Source organism: Aethalodelphis obliquidens, unplaced genomic scaffold (genome assembly GCF_003676395.1).
Source record: "Aethalodelphis obliquidens isolate GAN/ISIS:26980383/991018 unplaced genomic scaffold, ASM367639v1 scaffold4, whole genome shotgun sequence".
NCBI classification, from domain to species: Eukaryota; Metazoa; Chordata; class Mammalia; order Artiodactyla; family Delphinidae; genus Aethalodelphis; species Aethalodelphis obliquidens.
This window is the reverse complement of record NW_020837948.1, coordinates 82,675,580-82,693,454: the sequence shown is the minus strand read 5'-3', so window position 1 is coordinate 82,693,454 and position 17,875 is coordinate 82,675,580. Positions and strand designations below refer to the sequence as shown.

The 17,875-nt window shown below is 39.6% G+C and overlaps 1 protein-coding gene across 2 annotated transcripts in view; it reads right to left on the bottom strand.

Annotated features, from left to right (window-relative positions):
• OXCT1 (3-oxoacid CoA-transferase 1) overlaps positions 1 to 17,875 on the bottom strand; it is a 143,206-nt gene that overhangs the window by 111,204 nt on the left and 14,127 nt on the right. For both annotated transcript variants that reach the window (XM_027101194.1, XM_027101195.1), the window contains exons 4-7: positions 13,935 to 14,070; positions 10,488 to 10,637; positions 4,837 to 4,943; positions 2,370 to 2,430 (exon numbers count right to left, since the gene is read on the bottom strand). In XM_027101194.1, coding sequence (XP_026956995.1) covers positions 2,370 to 2,430; positions 4,837 to 4,943; positions 10,488 to 10,637; positions 13,935 to 14,070 — 454 coding nt within the window. The remainder of the gene's footprint in view (positions 1 to 2,369; positions 2,431 to 4,836; positions 4,944 to 10,487; positions 10,638 to 13,934; positions 14,071 to 17,875) is intronic.

The window sequence follows — 17,875 nt, the reverse complement described above, 5'->3', positions numbered from 1 at the left end:
GAAATCTCTTGCAGTCCTACACACTAACAATGAAAGATCAAAAAGAGAAATTAAGGAAACAATCCCATTCACCATTACAAAAAAAAGAACAAAATACCTAAGAACAAACCTACCTAAGGAGGTAAAAGACCTGTACTCAGAAAACTATAAGACACTGATGAAAGAAATCAAAGACAACACAAACAGATGGAGAGATATACCATGTTCTTGGACTGGAAGAATCAATATTGTGAAAATGACTATACTACCCAAAGCAATCTACAGATTCAATGCAATCCCTATCAAATTACCAATGGCATTTTTTATGGAACTAGAACAAAAAATCTTAAAATTTGTATGGAGTCACAAAAGACCCAGAATAGACAAAGCAACCTTGAGGAGAAAAAACGGAGCTGGAGGAATCAGACTCCCTGACTTCAGACTATACTACAAAGCTACAGTAATCAAGACAATATGGTACTGGCACAAAAACAGAAATATAGATCAATAGAACAGGAGAGAAAGCCCAGAGATAAACCCACGCACCTATGGTCAACTAATCTATGACAAAGGAGGCAAGGATATACATGGAGAAAAGACAGTCTCTTCAGTAAGTGGTACTGGGAAAACCAGACAGCTACATGTAAAAGAATGAGATTAGAACACTCCCTAACACCACACACAAAAATAAACTCAAAATGGATTAAACACGTAAATGTAAGACCAGACACTAAAGCTCTTAGAGGATAACATAGAACACTCTGACATAAATTACAGCAATATGTTTTTTGACCCACCTCCTAGAGAAATGGAAATAAAAACAAAAATAAACAAATGGAACCTAACGAAACTTAAAAGCTTTTTCACAGCAAAGGAAACTATAAACAAGACAAAAAGACAACCCTCAGAATGGGAGAAAATATTTGCAAAAGAAACAATGGACAAAGGATTAATCTCCAAAATATATAAACAGTTCATGCAGCTCAATATTAAAAAAACAAACAACCCAATCAAAAAATGGGCAGAAAACCTAAATAGACATTTCTCCAAAGAAGACATACAGGTGGCCAAGAGGCACACAAAAAGCTGGTTAACATCACTAATTATAAGAGAAATGCAAATCAAAACTGCAATGAGGGGCTTCCCTGGTGGCGCAGTGGTTGAGAGTCTGCCTGCCGATGCAGGGGACACAGGTTCGTGCCCTGGTCCAGGAAGATTCCACATGCCACGGAGCGGTTGGGCCCGTGAGCCATGGCTGCTGAGCCTGCACGTCTGGAGCCTGTGCTCCACAACGGGAGAGGCCACAACAGTGAGAGGACTGCATACCGCAGAAAAAAAACAAAAACAAAAACAAAAAAACTGCAATGAGGTGTCACCTCACACAGGTCAGAATGGCCATCATCAGAAAATCTACAAAAAACTAATACTGGAGAGTGTGTGGAGAAAAGGGAACCCTCTTACACTGTTGATGGGAATGTCAATTGATACAGCCACGATGGAGAACAGTATGGAATTTCCTTAAAAAACTAAAAATAGAATTACCTTAAGACCCAGCAATCCCACTACTGGGCATATACCCAGACAAAACCATAATTCAAAGGACAGATGCACCCCAATGTTCACTGCAGCACTATTTACAATAGCCAGGTCATGGAAGCAACCTAAATGCCCACTGACAGAAGAATGGATAAAGAAGATGTGTTACATATTTACAATAGAATATTACTCAGCCATAGAAAGGAACAAAATTGGGTCATTTGTAGAGAGCGGATGGACCTAGAGACTGTCATACAGAGTGAAGTAAGTCAGAAAGAGGAAAACAAATATCATATATTAACACATATATGTGGAACCTAGAAAAACAGTACAAATGAACCAGTTTGCCAGGCAGAAATAGAGACACAGATGCAGAGAACAAACGTAAGGACACCAAGGGGGGAAAGCAGGGGGAATGAATTGGGAGATTGGGATTGACATATATACACTAATATGTATAAAATAGATAACTAATAAGTACCTGTTGTATAAAAAAAAATAAAATTAAATTAAAAAAAGAAAAAAGTGAAAAAAAAATTTCATCTGGAGACTTCACCCAAGAAGGTCCACTTTACTCAAGTACCAAAAGACTTTTATGAGCTGGTCAGCCTAATAGCTTAATTCCCAAACAGAGTGTTCTAGTGAGACCATAGCTAACCAGAAAGCTCATGTTCCAGCAAAACTTCAACTATGATATATTTAAATAGAATCCTTCAACATCCAAAATGAAAAAGTGGTTATTGTTTGCCCTCCTTCATGAAAGCAAATGAACCATTGTACTTTTTCTTGAACTAATATATAACATCAACTTTGAAAATTAACAACAGGAAATCAGAAATAACCTCTTCTCTTACCTCCACCACTGTGGTTTCTGCAGCTTTGCACATCGGCAAGTTGAAATTCCTTGCACTTTTCCTACATTAGAGGAATAAGGAAGTGGAGAAAGAAGGGCAAAAATAAGTGTCTCTCTCAGCTTTAATTATAGATTAAAAGAATTTCTGTAAACCAAGACTTTGTGAATCTTTTTAAAAGAGTGTATCATATTTTCGATAAGTTCTATAGCCATTTTATAAACAAAAACAATACGATGGTCACTTCATTCAATTATATAGCTTTTTATGGGGTTAAGAGAAAGAGGGAATACTTTTCATAGTCAACATAGTTATACACAGAAAAATAAAATGGATATTAATAAATCTACTCTAAAACTAACTTCTCTAAGTCTTTTACCTGAGATGCCACTTTGTTTTATAGTTAAATATTTCACTAAGCTTGCTCTTGTTAAAATATTAAGAAAAGTAGCAAGTGCTTTATATGAGAAGGTATAGTAATTATACTCCTATTAAAGAAACCTATTGCTGAAATTAACTGAAACATTCATCGGTGATTTGTGAGTCGTAAAGATCAGTGTGGAGAATCAACTTCTAATGAAATTTTTAAAGCTACAACCCCCCCATCAGACCCTGAAGTGAAAAATTTTAAGAAGCGGCCAATTTTGCTGATGGTTCTGCATTCCTAAGTTCCTAAATTAATGCACTTCCTCTAATTATAAAAATCTTAATGTATTTTTGTTTCTGAGAGTGTAAATTGATAGGGAAAATTCTTTGGTAAAGAGAAATAATTCACAGCTATGCCTTAACAGCTCTTTGTGACACCAATGTTTCTTTCACTTGGATTCAAGGATAGGTGTGTCCTCAAGAGAGGAATCCTTGTGTACTTTGACAAGTTACTGTGTTGGATTCCACCAGACATCCAGCATCAAAAGCTCCAAGGGCAGAGTGGCCTGAGGTGCAGGCATGCAGAGCCTGCCCACTCTAACAATGGCCTAGACAGACCTCTGTACCAGTTGTCCCACTAAACGTGAAGGTCAGCCTAGAAGTCAGTATCTTAAGAATCTAGGCCACCTGACCACTGGGGACAAGCACTCTCATTTCACATCAAAGCTCAATGGCTACTGAGCAGAAACTACAGGCATAAGGTCTGTACTCAGAATAGCCCTTGTGCAGTCTTTAGATAACAGGCAATAAAGCACAGGATAAACTCATGGAAATACTTTAAATAATTCTTTTCCATTTGCTACTATACAATTTCATTAACCTTTAAAAAAAAACAACTAAGCTTTGCAAGCATTACATCAAGGTGTCAAATAAGGTAGACATCATTCAAAATGTCCTCTGTAATTGCCAAAATTAGTTATAATATCAAAAATTGGCTAAATCCCGGGGCTTCCCTGGTGGTCCGGTGGTTAAGACCCACAATTCCACCTCGGGGGGCACGGGTTCGATTCCTAGTTGGGGAACTAAGATCTCATACGCTGTGGCCCGGACAAAAAACCAAAAACAAAACAAAAACAAATGAACCAAAAAATTGGCTAAATTCAAGAAATCAAATACAGTATTAATGTCACAGAAGATCTTCAGAAATGAACAAAAACATGAGAGTGACACTGGTAATTTAATTGTGATTATACCAAAGCTGCATTTGGTAAAGATAAAAAATATCACTAACTAAAAGCAGGAAAAGGCCAATATTATGAGAAAGACAAGTATTTCTGTAACCTAACAGGTGACGTCTTCAAGATCAAACATTTTGAAAAACTTTTTTGAGTATATTCAAACGTGGCACAATTTGCAGAAACAACTATATAATCCCTAAATCCAAGATACTAAATCTTGGTATTTAGTATGCTTAGGGTAATCAAAAGATATTGAAATCTATTAAGTGGCTTAATATCTGTGGCTATCTAGATAACGAGAATGAAAGTTAAACATTATTAAGGGTAACCAACTTTCCAGACATAATCTTTATAAGCATTTCCTAGAAGACACCAATAGGCCTGGAAAAGAACTGACCTAAGTGATTATTAGCAATATTTTTCCATAATATCAAAGTAACAGGCATTTTAAGACAATTCATATAAATAACACTGTCAAAATTAAATATAATTGTGTGCTTTAGTCACATTTTTTAAGCATGTCACAACACTGTAACTAGTTTTGGCAACTAAAGTACACGGGCAAAAATAATTTGTATGTGACTATATACAAGGATATACAGATTCAAATAGTTAACAAACAGTGCGCCATGGGTACCAACCAATCAGAACAGATGTCCTCAAGTGCATCAAACCAGCATGACTGCACAGCAATGGTTCTGCACCCACCTATATACACACACACAGGTGTGTTTGATTTTAAGCCATTTTTAAAATAAATTTTTAAATACCAAACACATCAAGATATCCATTTTATAATCATAATTTCAGAAATATAAAGTTGCTGAAATGCATTACATTTAACATTTTTAAAACCATTATATTACCTGAAAATCACATTTCCTGCTCGGTCTGCCTTCCAGGCTTTCACCAAAGCGAAATCCCCTGTGATTGCTTCCTCCAAAATAAAATGTTGACCGTTAAACTCCCTCACCTGCAAGAGACAAAGAGGGCATTGTCAGGATCTGCAGAGGTCTTGTTTGGTTGTGCTCCCTGCTCTGATAGAGGCAGATAATAAGGATACAACCCTAGTTAGAAAAGAGGGAGAGATCTAAACTGAAACTTCAAGGAAGAGTAGTGCAGGCAACCAGGGCTTCGTCAGAATGGTGAAGAGGAGCTTCCCTGGTGGCACAGTGGTTGAGAGTCCGCCTGCCGATGCAGGAGATGCAGGTTCATGCCCCGGTCCGGGAGGATCCCACATGCCGCGGAGCGGCTGGGCCCGTGAGCCATGGCCGCTGAGCCTGCGCGTCCGGAGCCTGTGCTCCGCAACGGGAGAGGCCACAGCAGTGAGAGGCCCGCGTACCGCAAAAAAAAAAAAAAAAAAATGGTGAAGAGGCCACTGAGGGAGCAGCATGTGCAAAGGCTCAGAAGCAAGAGGAAGCTTGGCAATTGTGAGGAACTGAAAGCTCTATATGCTTAAGGCATAGACTGTGTGTGTTAGCACTCACTTTATTATTTGTGTGAATAATTTACATACTGAACACGAAAAAGAGCCCCCGAAAACCATGTAAGTTGCATGAAATGGGCAATGCACTGTTTTCCTACCTAAAATAGTTATAAAAATCCATTCATCTCTTCTAATGAATCCATCATCCTCTGTTGAGATTTTAATTGGGATTCCTAAAATTTGTAGAGAACTGACATGCTATATCCTCCCACCTGTGAGAATATAGGCCTACATTTTTTAAAGTCTTCTTTTACCTCCTTCAATAGTTTCATAGTTTTCCCTCAGAAAAAGCTTTGTATATATTTTCCAGCTTTATTCATAGGTGCTTCTTGGTTTTTGATACCACTGTGACTGTTATATTTTATTCTATTATACCTTCTCTCTGTCATTACTGGTCTAATGGAAGGCTATTGATTTTTGTATGTTTATTTACTTTTAATTCTACTCCAAATGGGAGGGGAGGGGAGAAGACGCATAAAGCAAAACTATGCCGCGGCATTTTGTTCCTTTTTTCTTCATGGGTACTTAGCTCTGGGAATTGAAAGGAAGAGGGGAAACAACGTCAATACCTCTCTCCATCACCACAGGAGATGGGAGCCATTTGAAGGCCAAACTCCATTTTCATTCCTACTGCGCCCCCTAGTGGACAAATTACGTGCATTTTATAGAAAGCCGGAGAAAGCTCCAGTACCTTTACTTTTCTTTAACTGTGGTTTAAAACAAGAAATTCTTTCTTTTTTTTAAAATTATAGTTAACTTACAGTATTGTGCTAGTTTCAGGTGTGCAGCAAAGTGATTCAGACATATATATGTACACATATACATATATATTCTTTTTCAGATTCTTTTCTATTATAGGTTATTACAGATATTAAATATAGTTCCCTGTGTTATACAGTAGGTTCTTGTTTATTTATATATATATAGTAGTGTGTGTATGTTAATCCCAAACTCCTAATTTATCCCTCTCCCTCGCTTTCCCTTTTGGTAACCATAAATTTGTTTTCTATGTCTATGAGTCTATTTCTGTTTTGTAAATAAGTTCATCTGTATCATTTTTTTAGATTCCACATATAAGTGATATCATATGATATCTGTCTTTCTCTGTCTGCCTTCATTTAGTATAATCTCTAGGTCCATCCATGTTGCTGAAAATGGGATTATTTCATTTCTTTTCATGGCTCAGTAATATTCCACTGTATGTATATACCACATCTTTAACCATTCATCTGTTGATGAACATTTAGGTTGCTTCCATGTCTTGACTATTGTAAATAGTGCTGCTATGAACATTGGGGTGCACGTGTCTTTTTGAATTATAGTTTTGTCTGGGTATATGCCCAGGAGTGGGGTTGCTGGATCATATGGTGACTCTACTTTTAGATTTTTAAGGAACCTCCATACTGTTTTCCATTGTGGCTACACCAATTTACATTCCCATCAACAGTGTAGGAGGGTTCCCTTTTCTCTACATCCTCTCCACCATTTATTATTTGTAGACTTTTTGATGATGGCCATTCTGACCAGTGTGAGGTGCTACCTCATTGTAGTTTTGATTTGCACTAAAACAGAACCATTTCTTAAAGAACAGTTTCCTTAAAGACATTATCCCACTTTCCTGTTAGAAAAGCTTAATGAATTTAGGGAATCACTGATGAATGAAGATCATATGAATATGAACTTAGACAAATTATATGAAAGATATTTGTAACCTACACATCAATATAGTTTAAGTCTTATGTATTTCAGCCATCACCAGAGATGATAGCTGAGGCCTTTACATACAGATCTAGAGAACTACATACACATCTAAATATATGCTAAGCCAGGGCAAAGTAAAAACATTGGCGTTTCTTTCTATTCCAGTTATCTAATTTCCTGAAGAGTCTACACATCAGAAGTTGCTAAGTGTTCACTATTCTAAAATTTTAAAACAGGGGAGGAATTGGTTTTGTCCAACTAGCTGTTATATTTACTTGAAAGAGTTATGCACGTCAGAGTCTCCACTTCCCCATCTTTCAGTCCTTTCTTGAATCCACTCCAGTCAAATTTTCACCATTCCAGAAAAATCCTCTTCTCCAGAAAAATCACTGTTTAAGGTCACCAATGACTTCCACGTTTCCAAACCCAACAGTCAATTTCCAGTCCTCTTACCCAACCTCTTCATACTCTGACACGGTTGATCACTCCCTCCTTTGTAAAAGTTCCCATCTTCCAAATCACCGGACTCCCCTGGGTTTCCTCTCCACTCACTAGACACTCTTTCCCATCTTATTTGCTGCTCCCTTTCCTTTTTTCAACCTTTCAATGTCAGGCCTCTTCTAAACCCTTAAACGCAAAAGAGCTGTTCTCTGTCTACACTCCAGCCCCAGTCCCATGGATTTAAACACCACGTGCTGATGCCTCCAAAGTTCCTACCCCAGCTCTCAACCCTCCTGGAGCTGAGCTCGAGCCTACAGAACACCTCCTCTTGGAAGCCAGTGAATGTCTCGAAAGCACCAAGCCCAGGCAGAGCTCTTTGATTACCCCCATGCTCGGCCCTTTTCAATAAGCAGCATGCTTGATTCTTGTCTTTTCTTACTCAGTAAATCCTGTTGGCTCTACGTATTTCCCAATTGCAACCACTTCTCACAAATTCCACTGTTACCACCTTAGTCTAAACCACCTTCCACTCCCACCTGGATTAATACAACAGCCTCTTCATCCGTCTCCCTGCTTCTGCTGTTGGGTCTCCAGCAAAAAAACTCACTACCCAACAGGCACGGTGCTCTTTCCAAAATGTAACTCAGATCCCATCACTGTCCCACCATATTCAAAACACTCTGTTGTCCTCTCACCACACTCAGTAAAGGCCAAACTCGTGTGGTCTGGCTCCTGCCTCTCTTTAACCTCCAACCCTACCACTCTCTCCTCATTCATTCTGTTCCAGTCTTACTGCCCTGCTGTTCCACACATGAGGCAAGCCTGCCCTGGGACCCTGTCCTTCCTCTTCCTTCTGAGTAGAGCACAAACCTATAATCTTCACCCAGCTCATTCCCTATTTTATTCAGGTCTCTACCAAATGTCACCTACTCAGAGAGGTTTTCCCTGACCCAGCCTGGAGCACGCCTTCCTGACCACACCCATCATCCTCTCTGCCTTTGCCCTACTTGATTTGTGTTCACAGCACTTCCAGTATTGACATTGTCTGTTTGTCTATTTGTTCTTTGTCGGGGGGACTTGGTCTAGAACACCCCTTTTTCCACCACGCTTAGACCAGTGTTTGACAAACAGAAGGTCCTCAATAACTATCACTGACCTAAGGAATTCACTCATTTCCTCTTCCCACCATAATCGAGGACAACAAAGAGCTAACAAGAATCATTTCAAGAAATTACTGTTGTATTCCTAGGGGATGCAGACAAAATGACAAAACTGCTAGATTCCTACACCTCCTGAGATGAACCCAGGCATTCAGAACAGATTCTAGTCTATCCTATGTTTTCACCAGGAGAGTTAATGCTGTAACTTCTAGCAAGCTCTCAAAGCATTCACCCGATTTTGCCAGGCATCTTTATCTATATTAACCAAGATCCATCTTAATAATTAGGTTCCTGTCCTTTACTTTGTCAACAACTTTTTAAACCTAATTAGGCGGTAAAGAAAGAAGCAAGATAGCGTATTAACAAAAGCTCTGGGTCAATATAGGTCACTCTAATCAGAAAGGCAAAGCTCCAGATGGAGAACGCTGCTGGATAAACACTGGACAGCAGGGGACAAGGGCATGACCTTTATCTTCCCTCAAAACACGGACGTGCAGAGCTAACATCCCTATAAGCAGAAAGGTGATAAAAGCCCTTGATTTACTAAATTTTCGCTTCCCTAGAGATAAGCTCAGCATTTCTGCAACATTTGTTAATGCTCATGAGCCATGTGGGCAGGGAGAAGGGAAAGACACTAAAAATACAGCTGGCATGTGTCATTTTAAAAACTGGCTCAAACCTGAGGATCTCAAATACCTATATCTAGAGTTCTTTTCTTTTCTTTTTTTTTAAAAAAAGATTTTTTTGACGTGGACTATTTTTAAAGTCTTCATTGAATTTGTTACAGTATTGCTTCTGTTTTATGTTTTGGTTTTTTGGCCGTGAGGCATGTGGGATCTTAGTTCCCCCACCAGGAATTGAACCCACACCCCCTGCATTGGAAGGCGAAGTCTTAACCACTGGATTGCCAGGTAAGTCCCTATTCTTTTCTAATATGTGAGTGAAGTTACCCAGTATAAAGATACCCCATCCTATCTAGCACTTTAAATAAAACTAAGTTATTCAGTTATTCAAATAGGTCCAGTATACAAAATGAAGGACAAAGGAGATAATATGAACCCTCTGTTCCATTATATAGTTATAACTGCCCCCGCTTTTTAAGGTTGTAGACAAACTTGTGATTTCTTTAGCTTTTTTCTCCCCCTTCAATCACATCCAGAGGGGCCTGAGCATGAAGAGTTTAATACCATATATAGCATACATTTACTCTATTTTCCACATAAACATAATCAGCAATTATAAATGCTCCTAAATTTCTTAAAACTTACCATAAAACTAATCTTGACTTGTACCTCTTCTATGGATTACAGATTCTTTTCTTCTCATTTATTTATTCTGGTCTCTCTATGTGATTTAAGTTACTAGCAGATGCTCAGTTTTAGCTAGAAATTTTACCTAACATGTTTACATTACGGAATGAATGACAGTGTTCTCACACAGATGTGTTTTGTTTTTTTTGCGGTATGTGGGCCTCTCACTGTTGTGGCCTCTCCCTTTGCGGAGCACAGGCTCCAGATGCGCAGGCTCAGCGGCCATGGCTCACGGGCCCAGCCGCTCCGCGGCATGTGGGATCCTCCCAGACTGGGGCACGAACCAGAGTCCCCTGCATCGACAGGTGGACTCTCAACCACTGCGCCACCAGGGAAGCCCAACAGGTGTGGTTTTATACTTAGTTACCCAACAAGTCCACCTGGAATCCTGTGCTGATAGAGATATCCAGCTTTCTTACCTCTCTTGGCTTACTGGCAATGGCAATGCTGCCATCTTTGTTGTATTTGATCGGTGACCCTCCTTCTTGCACTAGGGTCCCATACCCTGTGCTGGTGTAAAATGCAGGAACTCCAGCCCCACCTGCACGAATCCTCTCTGCAAGCGTGCCCTACAAGTGAAAAAACAACACTGCATCAGAAGTCCATTAAACACTCTGTCTGCAGACACAGAAACACTTACAGGCACCATCCCTGTATTCTAGGTGTTTACCAATCTAAACCACACCCAGCAGTGCATACTGGTTTGTCTCGCTGACACTGCAGGCTAGAATATCAATGTAAAACAGTTACTATCTTTCTAGACAACAACCTCTCTATCCTTAATCCTTAATTCTTAATGGAACTGCTTATTTGTATATTAGTGCTTTCAGCTTTCATGTTTCCACTGGTTTCTTGACATCACATTCTACATCAGTCTATCTGTAATATTTTTAAAGAAATTTCCAAATGTGAAGTATGTGACTTTAACTGTATACATTAAAAATCATAGTTAAATTTTGTGTTTTACTATGTGCTCTATGTACGCATGGCCTGAACCTTATCTTTAATAACAATGTTATGATTATATAATAATAATGTAAAACGTTCAAACCTATCTAGAATTTATTCTAAACCATTCTCATAATTATTTTATCTACTACATTATCTAACTAAGGAAAAATTCAAGCTAGGCAAAGAGTACAACATACAGGTAAAATGGTTTTTAAAAAGCCAAGAGAGATTCAAATTTTGTTTCAGAGTAGGAACAGCTATATGTAAAGTTTTTTTGTATCTTCTTCTGATCATCTTTGTCCCCTTTCTAGGGACCAGTGATTTCAAACCTAATTTCCCCAGCTCTTCCACCACCACCTGCCTTTCCACCTGGTTATCCCACAGGGTAATAACTCTGGACCCGAACGTTTCCTGACACGCTCCCTAATGTGAAACATCTTGTTACGGTCTAGCTACATCATATTCAGACTAGATAACTGACTAGCTAACCAGTAGTAAGAATAGGTTCAGATTTTGTTTTGTTTTGTTTTGTTTTGGCTGTGTCATGCGGCTTGTGGGATCTTAGCTCCCCAACCAGGGACCGAACCCGTGCCCCCTGCAGTGGAAGCATGGAGCCCTAACCACTGGACTGCCAGGGAATTCCCTAGGTTTAGATATTAATGATGGTGTGTTAATATTGTCCCAACCTGAAAACAAGTTTCCACTTGAACTGGGGCCTTTAAATACTAAACTCAAAGAAGGGACTAACAGCTGGGATTTCAGACACTGAGTCATTTGGAATAGGCGGGATATTCTGAGGAAGGATGGACCTGTGACATAAATGAAAACCTTCCAGATACCTGGTTCTCTGTTCTAACTGATGGACAGAGGTGACTCTTCCCTGTACTTCGGGTATTTTAAGGTAATAACATCCACAAAAATTAAATCATCAAAACAACCATAATAACACTCCCTACTTTAAAATATTTTTTATGTCCACCCTCCCTGAATACTATACTCCTCTTTGTCCAACTGGGCAAAGGCATGAAAATCGACTATTGCCACATACAGGCCCCCTGCAGGTACCACCAAGACCCCACATCCAACCCCCAAGGGAGTCCTAATCCCTACCACTTCATCAGCACTTCCTCCCTGGCTCTCAGGCTGCAAAACGAGTTCCCAGAGCCAATGTTTACTCATGCACCACTAAACTGGGGCAGGAAATTCTGACTTCTTTCAGCTTAAAGGAAGAATGTGAAAGAAATATTAAGGAAGTTCCTTTCCCATGTATATGCCCTCTGACAAAATAAGGGATAATGCAAAAGATAAAAAAAAGGCAGGGACTTCCCTGGTGGTCCAGTGGTTAAGAATCCACCTTCCAATGCAGGGGACGCAGGTTCGATCCCCGGTAAGGGAACTAAGATCCCACATGCCATGGGGCAACTAAGCCCATGCGCCACAACTAGAGAGAAGCCCGTGTGCTGCAACTACTGAGCCTGCGCACTCTAGAGCGCGTGTGCCACAACTAGACAAGCCCACGTACCGCAACGAAGACCCAGCACAGTCAAAAAAAGAAAAAAAAAGATAAAAAAGGTAATTGTAAAGTTAATTTTCAATAGCTCCAAACTCAAAGGATATGTTACCTCAAACTATAATGTGAAGATGAAAACTATATGCTATGGACGGATTTGTGTTCCCCCCGCTCCCAAAATTCACATGTTGAAGCCCTAACCCCCAACGTGCAACAAGGTTAAATGAGGTCATAAAGGTGGGGCCCTGATCAAAGAGGATTAGTGTCCTTGTAATAAGAGACCCTAGAGCACTCACTTGCACGTACTCTCCCTCTGCCTCTCACTGTCCCTCTCCCTCTCTCCCCTCCCCCCACCAAGAACCAAATCAGCCTGTACCTTGATCTTGTACTTCTCAGCCACCATAACAGTGAGAAATAAATTTCTCTTTTGTAAGCCACCCAGTCTGTGGTATTTTGTAAAAGTGGCACAAGCGATGAAGATAGTACACCTTTTGTTATTCTCAAAAAACTTTAAATGAAGATTGGATAAATCAAGCATGTGTAATGCTATGAGAGGCACAGGTGCCAACACTGTAGAGTGATCAGGTGTGACTTGGAAAATCACTGTGAAGCTTCGAGTAGAAAAAACAGTTCTCCCATGCCTGCTCTCTCCAGATAATCATATACATTGATTTAATGATTGAATTTTTAAAAATTCTGCTATATTACATTATTACCAATTTGATGAAGTTAGTGGTAATAATACATTCTGTTGACAAAATAAAGCAGTGTGGTGGGCTCAGTTTCAGAGATGAAGGCAGACCATGTCAAAATGGAAGAGTAATGTATACAACCTGTAGACCCTTGTTTTACTCATATGGCTTCAAAAACTTTGCTCAGTGACAAACTCTTCAATCAGTTAGGAGAGGAAATGGTGTATAAAGTGAGCAGAAACTTGCTAGATTAATTGCAATCACTGCTTCCTTTGTAATGGCATCAGCTCTCTAGACACTTGGGCTCTGATCCCAGCACTTACTCTGTGATGTAGTCCCTCCATGGCCTTTACTGTCTTATGTCTCAGCAAGACCAGATTCCCCACAAATTTCTAATTCTGTGATTCATAGGAATTGACTTTTAGGACAATCATCAAACATCCCAGCAATTTCTTTTGCATGCTCCAATGAAATATACATTATAGTGCCAAACTTAAAATTTTATCCTGAAGCCTAGATATTTTCACCTTCTTTTTCAGTGCACAGCAACAAAATAGTTCTCTAGCAAGCAAGAGGTATGACCTATAAACACAATTCCTTGGTTTGGCAAAAGATCATTCTACCTTACCTCTCTTACACAATGAAATTTCTAGGAGGAAAAAGGTATATTTTAAAATAAATTAGTATTGTAAAAAAAAAAAATTTTTTTTTACCTGAGGTGTCAGCTCTACTTCTAATTCACCAGATAAATACTGTCGTTCAAATTCTGCATTTTCACCCACATACGAAGAGACCATGCGTTTTATCTGCTTGGATCGAAGTAAAAGGCCCAAACCAAAGTTGTCAACCCTAGAAGGAAAATGCAAGCAGCTTACAATCAAAGGGACATCTGATAGAATATTAATCTCACTTATATTCAAAAACTTGAAATTTTGTATGACAAACCACTCACATTTCTCCTGACAACCTCCTTTTCTCCCAACTTCGACTTCACTCTCCCTCCTCATTCTCATGCCCACAAGTGGCCATTCCCGCTCAACTAACTCTTTCCTAATTCTCAGAATGCATTTCCAAGCCTCTAACCTCCCCCCAACTGTCCTGACACACTGAATACCTTAAAGTAGTTCAGGTAACAGGTAACTGTCAACCTCCTGATAGACTTGTTTTATAGTCCTAGCTTCCAATATTGAATCTAATAACATTTCCCACCCACCAGGAGTGTAAAAGAAATACCTGCATGATTTATTCTTACTTGGTTCAAAAGAAAACTAAAGCCTAAATAACAAGTATTTTCAAGAGTGCATTTTTGAGATGTGAAAATTCCCTGAAGATTGATAACACACTTGTCCACTAGAGGGCTACAAATCACTAAAAAGTCGGTCTTGCAAAACATTACACAAAACGCTTTACGTTTTTTGTTTGTTTTTTACCTACTGCTAATTACTATCTAGCTAGGCGTTCAGTTCTTCAGATAAACAATTCTGTTCCCCTCAATTCAGCTCCATCTGCAGCCTTCTTCATCTCATCTGATGGCAGCCCCATCCTCACTACTTCAGAACAAAATTCATGCTGTGATCTCTGACACACACATTCCACAGCAACTTTATTGGAAAATCCTGACTCTACCTTCAGAATCTATCCAGAATCTGAGCATTTCTCACTCCCTCTCTGGGACCGGCCCATCTCTTTCCCGGATACTGCAGTAACCTTTCTTGTTTCTAATCCTGCCTGCTACGATCTACTCATAAAATGACAGCCAAAAATACAAGTATAAAATAAAATATGTCAGATCATGTCACTGCTCTGCTCAAAACCCTGCCTTGGTACCCATTTATTTAGAGTAAAAGCAAATGTCTCTAGAGTGGACTGCAAGACCCCCTGGGATGGGATGGAATGCCCTTTCACACCTCTGACCTCACTCCTCCCATTTTCCTTTTTGCTCTCTTCTCTACCTCTTCTGGCCTCCTTACAGTCCCTCAAACATACCAGACATCTTGTCTAGGGGCCTTGAACTGGCCTTTCCATCTCTCTTGGAAACTTTTCCTCCAGATAGGGTTCTACATAAACATCTGTTGACCATTTGTCAAATGAATTTATTGCTTGATTTCACTTTCCCCCTCCTCACTGGCTCCTTTGTAATAAAAATGAAAATCATGAAGTCTTCATGCTAGATATTTGCTATGTGTCCCTCTGTATCCATTTCTCCAACCTCTAGCCTGGGGCAGCTGCCCTGTGTAGACTGAATCATGGGGTGCCCTGCCCTCTGGCTTCTGATTGGGCCCATCCATTGCTGACTGGGTTCAGCCAGTGTAAGGCACCACCAGGGGGGTTGGGGGGGGTTGGGGGGAGAATGGCAGCAGGACATCTATTCCCTTGGCTCTCTCCCTGTGCAGGCTGCAGCACATTGGATAGCCCTCTCCATAAGGCTTTCTTCTGGGTCCAAACAGCCCCCTCCCCTCACCCCATCAGGCCCAGGGCTGGAGGAAACAGCTCTCCACTGTTAATAATAATCTTGCACTTGGGGGCCATTATTAAGTAAAATAAGGGTTCCTTGGACATAAGCACTGCGATACAGATCATGGATCTGATTACCGGGGATACAGCAACAGTGGATCTGATGACCATGGATCTGATAACCAGGGTGGCTACTAAGTGACCAACTGGAGGGGTACACTGGACAAAGGTATGATTCACATCCAGGGCAAGACAGAGCAGGAGGGCCCGAGACTTCATCACAGTACTCAGAATAGCCTGTAACTTAAAACTTATGAATTGTTTATTTCTGGAATTTTCCATTTAATATTTTCAGACCAAGGTTGACCATAGGTAACTGAAACCACGTAAAGCAAAATCATGGATAAGGGAGGACTGCTGTACATATGTCAGTATTTATTAGTCTTCTACATGGAAGTGAGGCTGCCCTTGGAGTTGTCTAAATCCCCACTTTCAAGAACTGTAATCCAAAATTACCTTGTCATGAGGAAATGAAAATAACTAATATAGCACACCTATTCTTCCCTTGGCTCTGTGATTTAATTGGTTGATATATAGCATATCATGAAACTTTTGGTTTATACAGGCTTGTAATTCACATGTCAAAGTCTTCCAAAGATCAAAGGAACATCTGCAATTTTCCTGCCTTCCTAATCAATCCATATCAAAGTATTAATTCGTCTGAATGATCCTAAGGTAGGGTTTGTCATATCAAGACTGACAGTTAATACTCCATAGCAAAGTAAGTGGTACCTCAGGCAAACAGGTCTTAGTGATCATTAAAAGCAAATAAAACAAAAGTAGACAATCAGGAATCCTGAGCTTTGGAAAGACTTCCAATTCAGGCAGAACTTATATAGATGGAGTCTTAGGAGAAAATAGCCATTACTTTTTTTTTTAATTGAAGTATAGTTGATTTACAATGTATTAGTTTCAGGTGTACAGCAAAGCGATTTGGTTATATATTCATATACATTCTTTTTCAGATTCTTTTCCATTATAGGTTGTTACAAGATATTGAATATAGTTCCCTGTGCTATACAGTAGGTCCTTGTTTATCTATTTTACATATAGTAGTATATATCTGTTAATCCCAAACTCCTAATTTATCCCTCCTCTGCCCCCTTTCCCCTTTGGTAACCATAAGTTTGTTTTCTATGTCTGTGAGTCTATTTCCGTTTTGTAAATAAGTTCATTTGTATCATTCTTTTCGATTCCACATATTGGTGATGACCATTACTTCTAATTCCATGTTCTCTACATTTACCCAACAACTCAAACCATGTCGTTGGTCCTCCAATAAAGTGATGCTAAGTTGTCCTCATTTATCTGACTCTAAGGATCAAAACAAAGCCCTCATCCCTATAGACCTCAAGGATTTAAACTCCTCTAATTATGAGAATCAACTTCCAATGAGGGTATGCAAAGTGCCTTCTTTGAGTTCAGTGAAGTAGGTTATCGGTACCTACTCTGCATCGAAAATTTACATTGATCTACACCACTCCTTGTAAGCACTGAGCTAACAGGAAAACCCAACCAAGTACTGATAATCAGAAGTATTTTTAATAAATATAAAGTCAGCTCAAAGGGCACAGGATGTGTTTAAGAAATATCAAGTGATCATGAACAAGTTACTTCCCGGATTACAGATGAGTTTCCCCTGTTAAATGAGGGAACTGGAACGGATGATCTCTACAATCCCGTCCAGCTCCAACTCTCGGTGATTCTGAGACTATAGGCTAAGCATAGCAGGAAATAGAAAACTACTCTATGGACTTCCCTGGCAGTCCAGTGGTTAAGACTCTATGATTCCACTGCAGGGGGCGCAGGTTTGATCCCTGGTGGGGGAAGTAAGATCCCGCATGCCGCGTGAAGCAGCCAAAAAATAAATAAAAAGAAAACTACTCCAAGTAACAGGATTGGCCTGTAATATACATCAGAGATAATAAATACAATTCAGTACACAAAGAAAGGCTAACCATCTCCAAAGGAATTCAGAAAGGGGAAAGATCAATGAAGGCTAGAGCAGTTCTATAATTAGATAGGGCTTCTTCTGTAAGATGGGAAAGATGTGGATAGGCAGAGAAGTGGAGAGCCTTCCAAATGAAAATAATAGCATAAATAAACTCAGCAAAGGAAAAAATGAGCACAAATGTAGATC